The 16,806-nt window shown below is 40.4% G+C and overlaps 1 protein-coding gene across 3 annotated transcripts in view; it reads right to left on the bottom strand.

Moving 5' to 3' along the window:
• The window catches only part of LOC110085282 (peptidyl-prolyl cis-trans isomerase-like 1), a 51,610-nt gene that overhangs the window by 31,559 nt on the left and 3,245 nt on the right, over positions 1 to 16,806 (bottom strand). The window contains exons 2-5 of one of the 3 annotated variants that reach the window (XR_013544849.1): positions 13,999 to 14,153; positions 12,733 to 12,801; positions 11,268 to 11,650; positions 8,495 to 8,992 (exon numbers count right to left, since the gene is read on the bottom strand). Coding sequence is in view for 2 of the 3 variants with exons in the window: in XM_020805291.3 (XP_020660950.1) it covers positions 8,772 to 8,992; positions 12,733 to 12,801; positions 13,999 to 14,153 (445 nt within the window). In the remaining variant the exon portion in view is untranslated. Of the gene's footprint in view, positions 1 to 8,494; positions 8,993 to 11,267; positions 11,651 to 12,732; positions 12,802 to 13,998; positions 14,154 to 16,806 lie in introns of those variants that run through there. The other 2 variants (XM_020805291.3, XM_078392766.1) reach the window with 2 other exon arrangements.

Raw genomic sequence — 16,806 nt, 5'->3', positions numbered from 1 at the left:
TGAAATTCTGCTCCTGAAAGCCTCCCACAGCTACAGTTCATCTTTTGAAGACATCACAGCACATTCTCCTCCTGCAATGTTGAAAATACCAACGTTTTTTCATAAGGGATCAATTTCTGCTTTAATTATTTTTGTTCTGTAGCATTTTTGGTAGTCCATGTGGCCCCTACAGCATTCCAGGGACAGAAATGTGATCCCCAGCATTCACAAATATGCCCATTGCCACTCGTAAATCTTCTCAATGAGGAGCCGGGTAACGGGAAGCTAAACCAAGAGGGATATAAGGCCTTGGTTAATCTGCCAACTTTGTGGAAGGGAGATGCTTACCGCCAACTTTTCCAAATGCTATCGTGCCACTCTAGTACTTGCAACTAACAGGAACTTTAAAAGAGACCTTCCAAATATTGTTGTACTTCTACCGGTATATCCATATTTGGTTGCTGTTTGCAAAAACAAAAACAAAAACAAAAAAAAAGTTATCTGTGAGAAAGATGGATTGGGTGTGGCCATACTGGGTAGCCCACCCAGACCTGTTTGCATATGAAGAAAGAACAGTGTTTTCCAGCTTGGGAGGATTTCTGATTATAGGAATCCTTAAACAAGCCTTTAGGATCATATGCTGAGCAAAGGAGATGATTGCCAGTTAGTGGCTCGGTATGATCAGGATTGACCACAGCTGAGAAAAGGTTAAATACCCATCTTGATGGATGCTATTCTTGTTTTTTTTGCCCATAGTTGAGTCTGTCACCAGTTTTAGTCCTAAGTCTTTCCATTTGAAAAGACAGGTCTTCTCTTCTGGACTGGGCATTTCAAGTAAAATCCAAATGAGCATAGCTAAATATGACTTCCCAGTGAAATGGTTCTGGCCATTACTTTAGATTCACAACCAGCTAGATCTCTATACCTGACGTGATCGAAGTGGAAAAGTCTCACTATTGCTGAAATGAAGAAAGAAGAACCGTGAGGGGGAGAATGGAACTTCTGCCGGGGGGGGGGATGTGAGTTGGAGAAGACCAAGGTCCTTGGACTTAAAGCATCATCCTACCACAGCTCAGATTTAAATGGCTTCAGCATGTCATTATATTGAGAATGTAAATCCTCACCTGATTCAGCACTTCTTGGAAGAACAAGAAAGGGGGGGGGGAGAATTGTGAAACAGCAAAAATATGTTTTGATAGTCTTATCAAGAGCTAGGGGTTGCATAAGATGGATTTTGGCACTTTTCTGTAAAATGCACATGATTAGAAAATGTGGCAAGTGTTGCCTACTTGCCTTCTTGCATATAATAGCATCAAATGAGTTGTTTCTCTCATTTCTATCACTTTTCTTCTCCTTCTGTGCTTGTTCCATATGGGTGCTTCAGGACAGAAACTTGTTCCTTTTGCAGTAAATACAACTTGTCACATTCTTGGATTAGAGGCAAGACTCTTGTCATTGGGAATGATATTTGCATGCTGTGCAGTTTGCCATTTGCCCTATAATTTGACCTGTGGTCTAATCCAATGCTGTGCCTTTGTGAGTTCTGAGGAATGGTTCAACCATCAGTCCAACCAGCTTTTGTAGGAGGAATTGGAGAAGAACACCCACACCAACCTGTTGTCTGACTCAGGAAGCAAAACGGCTGGGCCACATAGACTTGAATGTTTTACTGTCCTTTGCCTTCTAATCTGTTGGACCAAAGAAGTCCCATTTCAAGTAATGATGTAAAGGATGAGGATTAAAAGTTGGCAGAAGCAGTTTCCAATGGGCACAGAATTATCCACATTATAACCCAGCAAACTTGGACAAACTTGTTTTTATAGGGGAGTCCTGGGCCAGATACAAAACTGCAGGTTGATGCAGTCAAAAGGAACAGCCATCCCAGCTTTCTGTAATCAAGTCATGGTTTTCTGTCTATCAAGAAAACAAAGCCCCAGGACTGCCCTCCTTCCATGGTTACTAGGCAGTATCTATAAGTTAGCAAAAATGTATTCAGGTAAAATTCCTTTTCTTTTCAGAACCAATTACAGATTAATCATCTGAAAAATATCAGTGCAGCCACTCAGATGGTTTCCTTGTGGAGGAGAATAGCTGATCACAGCACAAATAATATTTCCCTTCCTGCTCATCACACTGAAGAATGCAATAAAAACTGTAAAAGGGTGAAAGGGCAACTCAAGAAAAATAACACACTAGCTTCAGAAAGCTGTGAAACACACATAAATTACATAGGATATCTACATAATACATATCTTCACAATTTATTCCAAAGAGTCAAGAGATATTTTCTAGATAGCTATTTTGTTGTTTATTGCTAAGTAAGACATTAATTGAATACCTAATCCAAACAATTTCTCATTTAATTTTTAATATGCTCGGTAATGTTGTAGAGCATTTTGTTGTTTGTTGTTGTTGTTAGATGCTGCCATGTTTGAACCTGACCTATTACTATCGAACTTTCCCATAATTTACATTTTTTTAAAGGGAGAAATCTCATACAACGTTCTGAAATAGTTCGCTGGCATCTACATGAAATGCATGGGAGACCTTTGAAAAGGGAAACCAACAGAGATAGCCATGTGGTCCTTTACACAATCCAAAAGTAGAAGAGGCAATGCCTTCATTAGACCACTAAAAATCAAACATTCACCACAATCTTTGGTGAATAAATTTCACTTCATCAGGCATAAGGTAGAACAATTATGAATGAAAGTCCCAAATTGATCATGGCAAAGATTAGCCAGGCACATTGTTTAAGGTGATCCGAGAGCTGGTTCCCACCACTTTCTGGGATGGCTATTTTTCAATGCCTTGCCCCGATGCCATTTGGTTGGAATTTTCCACCTACCTTGAGGCCAGGAAATAGTCCCTGAATGAACCCCACCCCCACCCCCACCCCACCCCCACCCCACATATTGCCTGATTGTAAATCATCATGTTTCATTATGGTTAGGGTGTGGGTTTGGGGAAGAAAGGTTGCAGAGATTTAGTCATCCTCATCCTAAAGCTGGAATGTTGGTGAACTCACCAGGTAGGAAATAGTCAAAGCTGAATTAATTCCAAATTATTACTGTATGTTACTTGGTGAGTTTTGCAAGTAGATGCTGTTCTTGATTGCAGTCCAGCTTGATGATGTCTAAGTCCATGTATTTATCCTAGTTGTTGCTGGAACGGCTTTTTCTAAGTATCTTCCAAAGTTCCAAAAAACCACAAACCAGAGATAATCATGTGGCCCTTTCCACAATCCAAATGTAGAAAGGGTGATACCTTTATTAGACCACTAGAAATCAAACCTTCAATGCAAGCTTTTGAAAGGATTTTGCATTTCTGGGAAATAAATCTTTGAGTCAAATTTTTAAAAAACCCTCAAACAAATCCATTGGAAGTTAAAAAGTTGCAGATGACTGTGAAGACATTTGAAAGACTTTTTCTTATGAGGCAGTGGTGAGATAACTCTGTTTAAAAAATAATCCAGACTGCAACTTGCAGATTCCAACTACACCTTTGGAAGGGCCAGGGCAGTCTCGTTTAACCTTTTAACAGCCTCGGGCTTGATAGATTCAAATTGATTCTACTTCCTTCTTCCTAGCCACTCGCTTTCCTCTTTCATTGCTCTAGCTCCACATTCTGCTGGCTAGGAAATCCTTCAGTGATTCAGAAGAACAGCTGTAGGGTTAGACTGCCCCCTGTGGGATTTCTGAATTCGTTTGTGGGTCAAAAGAGGACAGAACAATGGGAAATGTGCACCAAAAATTGTTACAGTGACTGTGCAGCCTTTCTTAGGGTGATAAAAAGATCCCCACCCCCAACAACAGGTTGCTTGTTAATGTTCCAGAATGACTGACATGTTTTCTCAACATGGACTAATGCATAGGAAACAGCTGATCTTTCCTAAGCATTTTGAAGACAGATATTTTGGAATGGAAAAGAAAGATGGGTGTATGTGCTTTTTTGCTGGGGGGGGGGGAGAGACAGAGAGAAAAAAGCAGAGATAGCTGGAAGTTTACCTAAGGTTCCCATTGATGTGGATTTTGCTTTTCTCCCTTAGAATCTGATGTGATCAGTAGTAGAAGTATGCACATCCCACTTGCATCCCTATATTGTACTTAAATAATCATTAAAAACTACATATCTCTCCAGTGATCTCACCTCCAAAGGAATGCAAATCCAAATTGCACTGTCACTGGATCTTCCACAGCTCAGGTAAGTGGGAAATACAATATAAAGCAAGAAACCTGTTATGCGTAATGTGGGGTTTTAAGATTTGGTCCTTAGAGCTACCTTCCATTATGTAAATCCAATTGTTAGTCCCTGCTTCATTAGATCCGTTGAATAAATTTAATGATGAGATAACACACAAATCCCATTGATTCACTGGGTCTAATGGATTCAACCTGTTGTTACTTATATACTTCCCTTTAATTATTACATCCCCCAACACTGAAGCCCTCCTGAGATCCTTCCCATCTCTGAAAATGGAATGTTTGTGCATTGGTCACACATTACTGATTTTGTAGGAGAGGGTACAGCAAGACATTGGGGCAGCTTCACAATGTCCACATATTTTGCAGAACCAGGATCTTCTGCCTAATACTCCCATGTGGCAGTCTCAAAATGATAACAGATGGAGGTCCACTTTAAAGTGGCACATTCCCTGCAATTAAAAAAAAGTTGGAAGAATCAAGATAGACTAACTGGCAGGAAGGTCCTGACCAGTACTGGTCAAACTAAACACTGGAAATTGCCTTCAGCATGAGATCTTTGCTGCTGAATAAAATCTTCTTTTACACAAAAACAGTTTATGAATGTAGGATATTGTGCTTCTGTATGCATGATTTCAAAACACAAGAAAATGGTCCGATATTGCTGCACAATATTGTGCCCGCATTGTGAGCAAAGAAAAAAAAGGATGCCATGTTCTACATAGCAAAGGGCAGACTGAATGTTGATAACACCAATGGCAGCAGCCATGATGGTCTACCACAGGATACTCTCTTGTGCTCACTACCATTTCATAAAAAGACCCCAACCAAGGGAAAATCCGAGAACTCCTTTGTTCATCATTTAACTACTTCTAACCCAAACACAAAGCAATTGTCATGCTTGTTTTTTGACAAATGTGAATGGTAGTGAGTGAGTACAAGAGGGTAAAAGAATATTCTTATGATTTCCTTATAATAGATATTGTAGGAGATTCAGAATAGTTGTACACAAATGAACCATGATGTCCCACCTATTAATATCTACTGTTTAAATGTATATTAAAAAAAGAAGAAGAGGGGAAGTTTAAAAATTGAGGAAAAATTGATGAAGGCATATGGAAGAACATGAAAACTTTAGAAAATTTGTTTCCCCATTCACTAACCCTAAATAGAAATATAAAAGAGCTGCTGGACTGTAACAAGAGGAGATAGGTTATCACTTCTAGTGTAGGTGAACTGCCTGTCCATCTGATCTGCAAGGGCAGTAGTGATCGCTAGCAGTACTGCTGTTGTTATTGTTTCCAGTGGTGGGAAAATATACTGCCTAGACAGGAGAGTTTAGGAAGGGGAGAAAAACCTACAGCCAGCAGCCATTTATGCTGGAAGATAAAGGAAATAAGGGTTTTTCTATAAGATAGGCAAATAGAGCAGCTAAAGAAGAGACGAAAGGAGGGAAATCAATAGGGAGAGGCACCTTGCATAAGTAGAGCCTTTCTGCCAATAAAAGGCAGATTGCCAATCAGCCATCTTTTATGCATTTGGTTTTCTTAAGTTATGGCTGGATAGCTCAATGGTTTAGGTATCTGACTGCAGCGACAGATGTTGGGAGTTCGATTCTTCAATGTAACTCCTGTAAATAGAGTCAGCCTGTGTGGCCTTGGGCAAACTGCACAGTCCCACGGCACCCTAGAAGGAGGGAGTGGTGAACCACTTCTGAGTATTCTCTACCTGGAAAGCCCTGGAAAGAGTTGACATAACTGAGAATTGATTTGACGGCACATGATGATTAAAGTTAGAAGTCCTCCAGCTTATACTCAAACATTAAGTGTACTGTGCCAGCAAGGTATGATAGAAAGCAAAAACACTCTTATAAGAATTGTGAGATCCAATACAGAACCCCAAGGATTCCATTGACTCAGGTTAATGACAGGATAAACGTGGCCTTCTGAATTCTATCTTATATCATGAACAGCTGTGTTAAAGCAGCTATATTGCAATGCCTTAGATGGTTTCCAGAATTTCTTACTGCTCTGCCCTAAGTATGTTTACCAAGACATTGCTTCATTTGCATTTAATGGGACATATTATACCACAGGATTGTAACCTGCAGAAAATCAAGCAACTAAAGGTTTCATGACACAGACAGTAAACACTTGCCTGCAAGAAAAAAGCTTAAAAGCAATGTAGCAAACGTTGTAATATTTCCCTGTAAGGAGTCAGAGCATTCATCCACCATGACAAATGATTATTGTTTAAGATACTGTGAAAAAGACATGCCTCACAGTAACTAGACTTCGTGATCTCTGTAAAACAGAAATATGTTAGGAGTGAGCATTTGTTGTAGTTAATTTGAGGTCTACATGATTTTCCAGTCTATTTGGATAAACTGAAATCAAATCAAATGCACATTATCAATGATATTTTGGAGACAGATGATAAAGCAGTTATGCACAAGCGCTTTAAAGTACTTTATTTAATTAAAAAGATTTTTTAAAGAAATCCTTCTATTTCTGGAAGTTTAGAATTTTAATACAATCCTGAAGGAAAAATAGTTGCCAAATTTGTTCCATATGAGACATTGTATTAAAAAAAAGTAACGTAAGGTTACAAAGTGAGTTTTGGAACAACAAGATTGGACAACACACATCAATAACAGTATAACTCATGTCATTGGTAGCCATAATAATCCAAATGCCACTTTGTACTTCCATAAGAGAAATTGTATTAATTCTTGATGGCAAATTGCTGCTCATTAATGAGGTGCCGATTGTATTCATAGGCATTCAGCTCATCAGGCTCTCACCTAGAAATGCAACCAGCACCTTGTTAGTGGATGACAGTTTGCTGCCATGGATTAAAGTGACTTTCTTTATGCAAGCATAAATTGGCAATAGGATTCTGGTCTACATTTGCTTAGGAAATTCTGCTTTCCGGGTCAGTGATATAGCATGATTATCTCTTGCTTCCATAATTTCAATATCCCTCACCCAATTTTGACACAGCAAGATTGACCCTTCAAGCCAAGTAATGTTAGTGTAAAAATATCACTTACTCTTGAGGTCAAGGGAATGCAACGGCAATTAGTCACTAGAATGTAGCCAAAGAAATTAGGTATTAGACAACAAGGCTGAACTCAGAGCATACTCTGACAAAGCCAGTTTAATTGCTAGTCTAATGTTCTCCAGAACAGAGGCGGTTAGCCGTCAACAAAATGCACCAGACTCATTGAGCTTATAGTTAGAATCATGGTGGCTGCATTTACCCTTTGTCTTGTCCTTCATTGATGTTATTGTATTTGCATAGGATTATATTATAGTGCAGATGAGTCAACGTAAAATGTTAAAAAGCACACTGGAGTCCTGGAGAAATATAGGAGAGAAGGATCCCAAGTCATTTGCTGTTGAGGCACTGAGGTGCCAGAGAAACTGTGTGTTGATGTGGATTAATCCTGCTCCGGGGGCAACTGAGCACCATAGATGGTTTTTATCGCACTAACTTGGAAAATCACTATTAATAATATAACATGAATTTATCTTTTTTCCTCTTGGCAACCGATACATGTGATTTTGCAATATCCAATTCCATTGTGAGCCTTTAATCTTCAAATATTCACATCGTAAAGCCTTACTTGACACAGAATAAGGAGAATAAGGAAGATTGGCTTTCAAAGCCTCAGAGTGAAAATGGCAAGATAAAAAGAAGCCTTCAAGAAAATTCACACATTTGCAAAGCACTGCAAATGGACTTTTTTCAATGTATCATCTTTTCACATGTTGGCAAAAGATCCTTTAGCACCTGCTAGGAGTATCTTCAACACAGTTTGACTTTAGAAGAGTACAGTATCCTGCTGGCCCCTTCCATTAGTCTACTTTCTTGTCTATTTGATGAGAATCTGAACCTCTGTTTTCCCATAAGGTACATAACACTCTTTACGGAGGCAGCCTCTGACGGAACTTGTTCCCCCGTGCACCTCTGCAAGTTACAAAGAATTCTCATGACTTCCACGAAATAACAGGCTTTTTTCTACTGCTCCAAAGCAGCAGCACAGGAATGGCATGGACATAAGAGGGCTCCTCTACCTCCTGTGAGTTTGAAGGTTCTCACTCCCTTGTCAACCTGAGGAGGTAGGGCTATTTCCTGCCGAATAACGAGACTGGGATTAATCAAAAATCCCTTCCCCACAAACTAATGAGGCATATGCACAACAGGGATATACCTAGAAATGCGAATGGCATTAGTTAGCAGCAAGTTCCCACTGTGAGTTATGCAGTTTTACTTGCACACGCACACAAATCAGAAACAGGATTCTGGCCTTTGCCTGTTTTCAATTTCTGCACTTTAATTCAACCAGATGTAGTAGACAAAATAAAGATTAGAAAAACTGCCACACCATAATCTGATGGTACCTCCTCCCTTCAAATAACTCGAGCCATTTCATGAATTTAGCTTTAATAGAAAAGTTGATGGCAAATTCTGAAAATGCATTTAGTACAAAATAATTTTACACAATAACTCTTGGAACGCAACAAATATCTTCGAAGAAATTGAAAACAATACAATTTGATTTTAAAAAACTGTTACAATTCTAGTCTAGCCAGATGGGTAAACCTTCAAAAGTTTCACATCATCCACTGGACGATCTTGTGCATTAGTTTCTACCATGCCCACTCTGTTGACTACTCCAATTCCTTGTGAAACACGACCAAATATAGTGTGTTTCCCATCAAGCCACTGAGTTGGTGCTAATGTGACAAAGAACTGGCTTCCATTTGTATCTGGTCCTGCATTTGCCATAGCAAGGATTCCTGCACCTTAGAGAGAAAAAGCTGTGTTACCAACCTAAAACATCCAAGTAAATCTTTACATAAAACAAAGACAAAGCAAAAGGTAACAACCGTACAATTTTCTGCATTATTCATGAATGAAGTGTGTTTAGCCTGAGGAAGTGAATTTCATCCACACAAGCTTGCTACTTATTTACTGTTTTAGTGGACAAATAAAAGGTATTACCCATTCTTGCATTTGTGTAACAATTCAAAAGAACACTTATAGGGACTGAGCATGTGAGTTCAATATTTACTGCAATGATACAGGAAGACAACATAAGGTACATTCAGCAATAGTGATAACTTAAATCTCCTTTCTGCCTCCATATGGAGAATGTTTTAATCAATAACTGGATAGAAAATTCCAACTTAAAGACAGATTTTCTTTAAAAGGGCATCTGATAATACGTGACTATGTCATACAAAATATGTTCAACAAACAAATTCAGAAGCTAGATTTTATTTCCTGAAGAAGTAGGTAAACTTTTTTGGCTGTTAAAACTGTTACAGTGGAACAACTTTGTATTGTATCATTTTATTTCTGCTACTTGCCAGGAAGGCTTAGTAACAATAAACAAGCACCATCTCTGTTGATTTTTCATTATTTGGGTGCACACACATTCTTTTCACTCAAACTTCCCAATTCATGACTCAACTATATGTTTATATTGCTATTTTATATACTGGTTATTAGTGTCATACTGTAATTTATTGCACTACTTTGGATCTGTATTTCTCACAGCTCAGTTATTTCTAATGCATTGAGCACTATACGAATTTGATTAAATAAATACCTCTACCTCTCTGTAATTCTAGGAACACTTATCACAGAATCAAAGAATAACAGAGCTGGAAGGGGCCTATAAGGCCATCAAGTCCAACCCCCTGTTCAGTGCAGGAATGGAAATCAAAGTATATCTATCTGGCAGATTGTGTCTAATTTTCTCTGGAATGTTACCAGTGCTGGAGTGTTCACCACCTTCCTATGTAATTGATTCCATTTTTGTACTGCTCTAATAGTTGGAAGGTTTTTCCTGATACAGTGGCGCTTTGCTTGACGAGGATAATCCATTCCATTCAAATAGCTGTTAAGCGAAATCGTCATCAAGCGAAAGTAAAAAACCCATTGCAATGCACTGAAAACTGGTTCAATGTATTCCAATGGGGAAAATATCTGCTCATTTTGCAAAGATCCTTCCATAGGGCAACCATTTTCCAATGCCTGTATAGCGAGCAATCAGTCCTGAAAACAGTGGGGAGCCATTTTGCGACCCGCCAATCAGCTGTTTTCAATCGTCATCCAGCGAAAAATTAGTTCCAGAAGCAGGGAACTGATCGTTGTTAAGCGAAAAAACCCTTTGAATCATCGTTTTGATGAAAGGCATCATTAAACGATTTCAGCATCAAGCGGGGTAATCATCAAGCAGGGCACCACTGTATTCATCCAAAATCTGGCTTCCTGTAATTTCAGCCCATTAGTACATTTATTCTGGGATGACCAAGAACAAATGATGCTTCAGCTCTGTAAGGGAATCTTTCAAGTATTTGAAGACTGAGATCTTACTTCCCCTCTATCTTCTTTTCTCATGCCCAGTTCTTTCAGTCTTTCCTCATAGCACTTGGTTTCCACTCCCCTAATCATCCTTGTTGTCCTCCTATGAACTTGTTCGTTTGTTGGCATCCTTTTTAAAGCACGGTGTCGAGAAGTGGACCCAGTACTCAAGATGGGGCCTAACAAGTCCTGACTAGAACAGAATTAGTACTTCACAGGGTTTAGAGACTCCGCTTTTGTTAATGCACCCTAAAATAGTATTTGTCTTTTTTGCAGCCACATCACACTGTTGGCTCATATTCAGCTTCTGATCTACAATGATTCCAAGATACTTCTTGCTTGTAGCATTACAGAGCCAAGTTTCCCTTCTCTTGTCACTGTGTATTTGATTCCCCCCACCCCCAGTGTAGAACTCTGAACTTATCCCTGTTAAATTTTATTTTGTTGTTTTCAGCCCAGTGCTCAAGCTTAACAAGATCTTTTTGAATTGTGTTTGTCTTCTAGGGTATTGGCTACTCCACGTAATGTTGTGTCATCTGATAAACATTCCCTACACCACCTCATGCAAGTAATTTATAAAAATGTTGAAGAGCACCAGGCCCAAGACAGAGCCTTGTGGGTACCCCACGTGTTGCCTCCTCTGAGTTTAAAAAGGACCCATTTATAAGCATTGTCTGAATATAATTCTCTAACCAACTGCATACCCACCTGATAGCTGTTCTATCCAGCCCACATCTAATTATCTTGGTAATCAGAATATCACGGACACTTTGTTAAAAGCTTTTTGAAGTCAAGATTTAGAACATCTACTGCATTTCCACTGTCCGTCAAGTAGGTTACCCAATGAAAAGTGAGATAAGATTAGTCCGGTAGAATTTGTTTTTCACAAATCCATGTTGGCTTCTAATTATCACTGCATTCCTTTCAAGGTGCTTGCGGAGTGATGCCTTTATAATCAGCTCTAGAATTTTCCCTGACATTGATGTCAAGCTGATTGATCTGTAGTTCCCAGCTTCCTCCTTTTTGTACTTTTTGAAGATAAGGACATTAGCCTTCCTCCAATCACCTGGCATTTCACTCACTCTCCATGACTGCAAGAAAGTAAGAGTTGTTCTGAGAATTCTTCAGCTAGTTCCTTCAATACTCTTAGATGCAGTTCATTAGGCCCCAGATATCTGTACCTGTTCAAAATATAAAGTATTCCTTGACTATTTAACCAGCCCAAGCTGGAAACCCATCCCATCAATTTCTACTTCACATTTATCTGGAGGGTCATAGACTGTCTTTTGGGAAAAGACTGAGCTAAAATAGGCATTCAGAACTTCTGCCTTTTCTTCGTTATCTGCTATAATTTTTAAAGCCCCCTGAGTGGCTGAGCCACTGTTTCTTTTCTCTCTTTTCCTATGCTAGCCTCAGCTCATTTTCAGCTTTTGCTTTCCTAATGCCATCCCCACAATTCTTTGCTACCTGTCCTTACTCTTTCTTTGTCGTCCGGCCATCCTTCCACTTCCTATATGTGTCCCTTTTTTGTTTTCAGGTCCTCTTTGAGATTTCTGTGAAGCTATATTGGTCTTTTTTGCTCTCTTCTGCTTTTTTTTCCTTGTTGGAATTGCTTGTAGTTGGGCCTTTAGAATTTCCTTTTTTAGAAACTCCCACCATTCTTGGACTCCTTTTCTTGTTAGGATATACTTCCACGGGACTTTACTTATCACTTTTCTGAGTTTATTAAAACTGGCTTTCCTAAAATCCAGCCTACCTGTGCAGTGACGCTCTACTTTGGTTTCCTTTCCAATCAAGTACTCAAGGAGAACATTGTCACTTTCCCCAAGAGTTCCCCTTAATGCCGCTTCTTCCACAAAATAATTTCTATTGGTTAGAATCAAGTTCCAGGATAGCTAATCTTCTAGTTTCTTCTTCCACTTACTGCAGGAGACAATTATCAACAACACAAGTCAGGAATTTCTTTGCAGCACCATATTTGGCAGAATTGCCTCCCAGCAGAAATCAGGATAACTGAAACCTCCCATTACTACTACATCATGTCCTTTGTTTTTCAAAGGTCTCATCTGTATCTTGTCCTTGATTGGGAGTCGGCAGTAAACTTCAAATACCACATTCTTTATCTTTAGGTGGTGACGCATGGAGGATTTAAAACAGCCATCAAATTACCTACCTGTAAACTTCAGCTCTGGATGAAGTTCATCTTCAAACTGTTTGCCATAAATGGATGCTCCTCCTCTACCTGTCATAAAATAAGAGCAGGTATACTAATTATAATAGGTCATTGGGAAAGATGCATACACAGTGATTCCTATGAGAATGCAGTACTTAACTATTTAGTTTTATTTAGAATGTCATTCTACTGTAAGAAGGAAATTGCTGAATATCAATAATTAGTTTCGGGCAACCTTCCCCAAATTATTGCCCTTAAGATGTTCCTTCATCCCTGACCATTGGCCATGCTGACCTGGATGGTTGCCTGCCAAACATCCAAAGAACAGGTTAACAACTTTGGTGTGTCTGCGGCCAAATTTCCCAGACACACTAAGCTTCACTGCCTTTTCCCCCCAAAGCCTTGCTGAAGTACTATTTTCAAAAGAAACATAGCATGGGTGGTGAACAAACTAGCTGAATTCCTGCTGCACACTTACACAAACAGTGGAACTTTTAGATAAGAATTAACCATAAATTAAGGAATATCTGTAAACATTATCTATTGCATAATGAGTTGCAATTTACAGACTAATAGCACTCTGGGGATGCTGATGGGAACACTATTTAGCTTTGGAAATTAGGTTCATATAGAACACAAGTCCTGTTTTAAAATAAAAACACAAGGGAAAAGGTTATTTTTTCGAGCCCATGCTGCACCAAGGTTAGTGTCATAAGTGGGGAGGCCAGGCACTCAGAGGAGTCACAATGCTCACCAGGGCTCCATACAATCCATATTTTGTCTACTAATGATCTAAAGCAGTGGTCCTCAACCTTTTCCCAACAATGAACTGGTTGGGGGGGCGTGGCACACCCGCAGGGCGGTGGCGTGTGCTCACAAATGTGCACGTGGCAGTGCAGTGGTGCTCGCGGGGCAGGAGATCTGTGCCTTCAACCTGCCTAGGCTGTGGAGTGCTGCTGGGTCACAGACCAGGAGTTGTGGACCCCTGATCTAAAGGACAACAAACTAGGGATGGCTGCCTTGAGAGGAATGGGAAAAGGAACTTATAACGACTTAGAAATAGTAATTTGGCCTCAGTACATATGATCAAGGTAGCTTATTTTTCATACATGCAGGAAGAAGAGTGCATAAAAATACAAGAGTTATGTTGGAATGTTTTGTTATTTTGGGATCACCAATTATGTTTTAGTAAGTTTTTTTTGCTACAGATTAGTTTCCACTAGAATCCTGAACATGATATGCTGTTTATTTTGAATGTGACCATACCGGTTCCTGTAGGATCTCCCCCTTGAATCATGAAGTCCTTAATTATCCTATGAAACTTTGTGCCATTGTAATAACCTCGTCTGGCTAGTTCCGCAAAATTCTTACAAGTCTTGGGTGCATGCTTCCAATACAGCTCCACAACAATCAGGCCCATACTGCAAAACACAGAGGATTGTAAATGTTTTTATTGTAGTGATTCAGGAAGCAAAGCTTGTAAAATTGCTTTTAAAAAGTAATTAGTGCAAATTAGAGTTGCAATCTCCCCGTAGTTAGTAACCATACAACACACAAACTCTGGCCTCTATTTCCACAAACTCTGGCAAAGCCCTGAAGCCCACCAAATGACTCCCTGATACAGCTTTCCTCAGCTGAGGTAACAAATGTTTCATACTCTTAGAAGACAACCTACAACTTGATCCTACAATGAAGGGCAAAGAAGGGCCAGCCAGCCAGCCAGCCGGCTGGCCATTGTGTGGAAACAGCTGACAGATCTCAACCAGAGCAGTGCTTCCCATTTCCAGCAGGGCTTCTGGTTTCTCTCTTCCTTTGCAACAGAATTGCAGGGAATTGAAAACTGTTGGATGGTATTTCTGTGTCTGGTCCAAAATCAAGTACACACACACACTCAGGATCTGGAAACAGTTATACGTGTGTCCCCTCCAGGCCGGGGGGGAGGGGTTCCCAGTCCGCATTCATTCATGTCTTGCCTTTCTCCTTAAAGAACTCAAATGGAACCTTGAATCCATTTGAATCCATTTGGAATTTCCCCTTTATGACATACTGCACATATAGTATATGGACTGTTGGCTTCCCTGGATTGCCTACAACAAAAATGGAAGGAGAAGATTCATGTCCAATACTGATGGACTGTTTTAGATGTTTTGAACACTTTAAAATATATATATGTGTGTGCGTGTGTATTAATCGGCGTAATATTGGATTAGGCACAGGAATAATATGTGTAAATCGGTGGGAAACTGGTAATGATAAAAGTGGTAGGACACCCCCCCGCCAAGCAACAGACAATTAACCGCACCACTTCCCCTCTTCCTTTCTGTCCCAGATGCGTCAAGCTGCTGTGATTCCTCCTCCTCCTCCACCTCCTCCACCACCGGCACCACGGCGATCACGCCGCCGTGTGTCCACGCGCTAGGCCAATAATGTAAGGCTTATCTCAACCAGAGCAGGGTCTCCCATTTCCAGCAGGGCTTCTGGTTTCTCTCTTCCTTTGCAACAGAATTGCAGGGAATTGAAAACTGTTTGACGGTATTTTAGATTTTAGACTGTTTTCTTGTTACAAAGGCCAGCCAGCCACAGTCAGCCAGCCAGAGCCAGCCAGCCAGCCAGCGCCAGCCAGCCACAGCCAGCTGTTTCCATTGTGTGGAAACAGCTGACAGATCTCAACCAGAGCAGGGCTTCCCATTTCCAGCAGGGCTTCCCCTTTTTCTCTGTTCCTTTGCAACAGAATTGCAGGGAACTGAAAACTATTTGATGGTATTTTAGATTTTAGATTGTTTTCTTGTTGTAAAGGCCAGCCAGCCACAGTCAGCCAGCCACAGTCAGCCAGCCACAGCCAGCCAGCCGTTTCCATTGTGTGGAAACAGCTGACAGATCTCAACCAGAGCAGGGCTTCCCATTTCCAGCAGGGCTTCTGGTTTCTCCCTTCCTTTGCAACAGAATTGCAGGGAATTGAAAACTGTTGGATGATATTTCTGTGTCTGGTCCAAAATCAAGTACACACACACACACACTCAGGATCTGGAAACAGTTATACGTGTGTCCCCTCCAGGCCGGGGGGGAGGGGTTCCCAGTCCGCATTCATTCATGTCTTGCCTTTCTCCTTAAAGAACTCAAATGGAACCTTGAATCCATTTGAATCCATTTGGAATTTCCCCTTTATGACATACTGCACATATAGTATATGGACTGTTGGCTTCCCTGGATTGCCTACAACAAAAATGGAAGGAGAAAATTCATGTCCAATACTGGTGGACTGTTTTAGATGCCAGAGCCAGCCAGCTAGCCCCAGCCAGCCCCAGCCAGCCTGCTTGCCTGCAAGAACTCATGGAACCTTGATTTTGAAAGGTACACCAGTGAAGCTAAATTAACTTTTTAAATTGTCAATTTTAATATATTTGTTTCCCAGTCAAGTGTAACACTGCTGACATACAAAGTTCTCTAAATTATGAAAAGCTGCCTGGTCCCTTTCTGCACTAGTTAACCACTCCCTTAAACTTGTATCCTGTATCCAAATCTGTGCATGCAATGAACTATGCTAGATCCAGTTGCCGCATGCATTCCAGTGATGCTGATTTCTTTTTTAAAATCTTAACCTTTCTCTTGGCAGCTGAGTACAACATGTAATGGTATCTAGCCCTATGTATTTATCACAACATTCCTGTGAGCAGGAGATGGAGATTCATGATCCAGCTGAAACTATCATCTGAAGGAACCAGGAATGAGCCTCCATCATGGGTTATTTTCCCTGATTGAAAGACCATCATTAAGTCAGGGTCTTGATACCCTTCCTGAAGTTCCAGATGCTCCAAGTGGCCAGTTTGCTACTAAACAAAACCTTAAGAAACATGTGGCCACTCAGAGCAGCTGCTACTACAGGAGAGACTGAGAAAGTCCCATCAATGATAACACAATGAACATCTGCTAGGGAAGGCAAGGAGAGGAATGAAGGAAGGCTGGGGAAGGTGGGGAGAGCTTGTGTAAGAAAGTACTGGATGCCTGTCACTACTTGAGTCAGAATGCCAACCCCAAACAAGTCAGCAGCACCAAAGACTTACTTGATGAGAGAGG

This window comes from Pogona vitticeps, chromosome 4 (assembly GCF_051106095.1).
Source record: "Pogona vitticeps strain Pit_001003342236 chromosome 4, PviZW2.1, whole genome shotgun sequence".
Classification (NCBI taxonomy): Eukaryota; Metazoa; Chordata; class Lepidosauria; order Squamata; family Agamidae; genus Pogona; species Pogona vitticeps.
The sequence above is the reverse complement of the archived record's forward strand: the minus strand, read 5'-3'. Positions and strand labels throughout refer to the sequence as shown.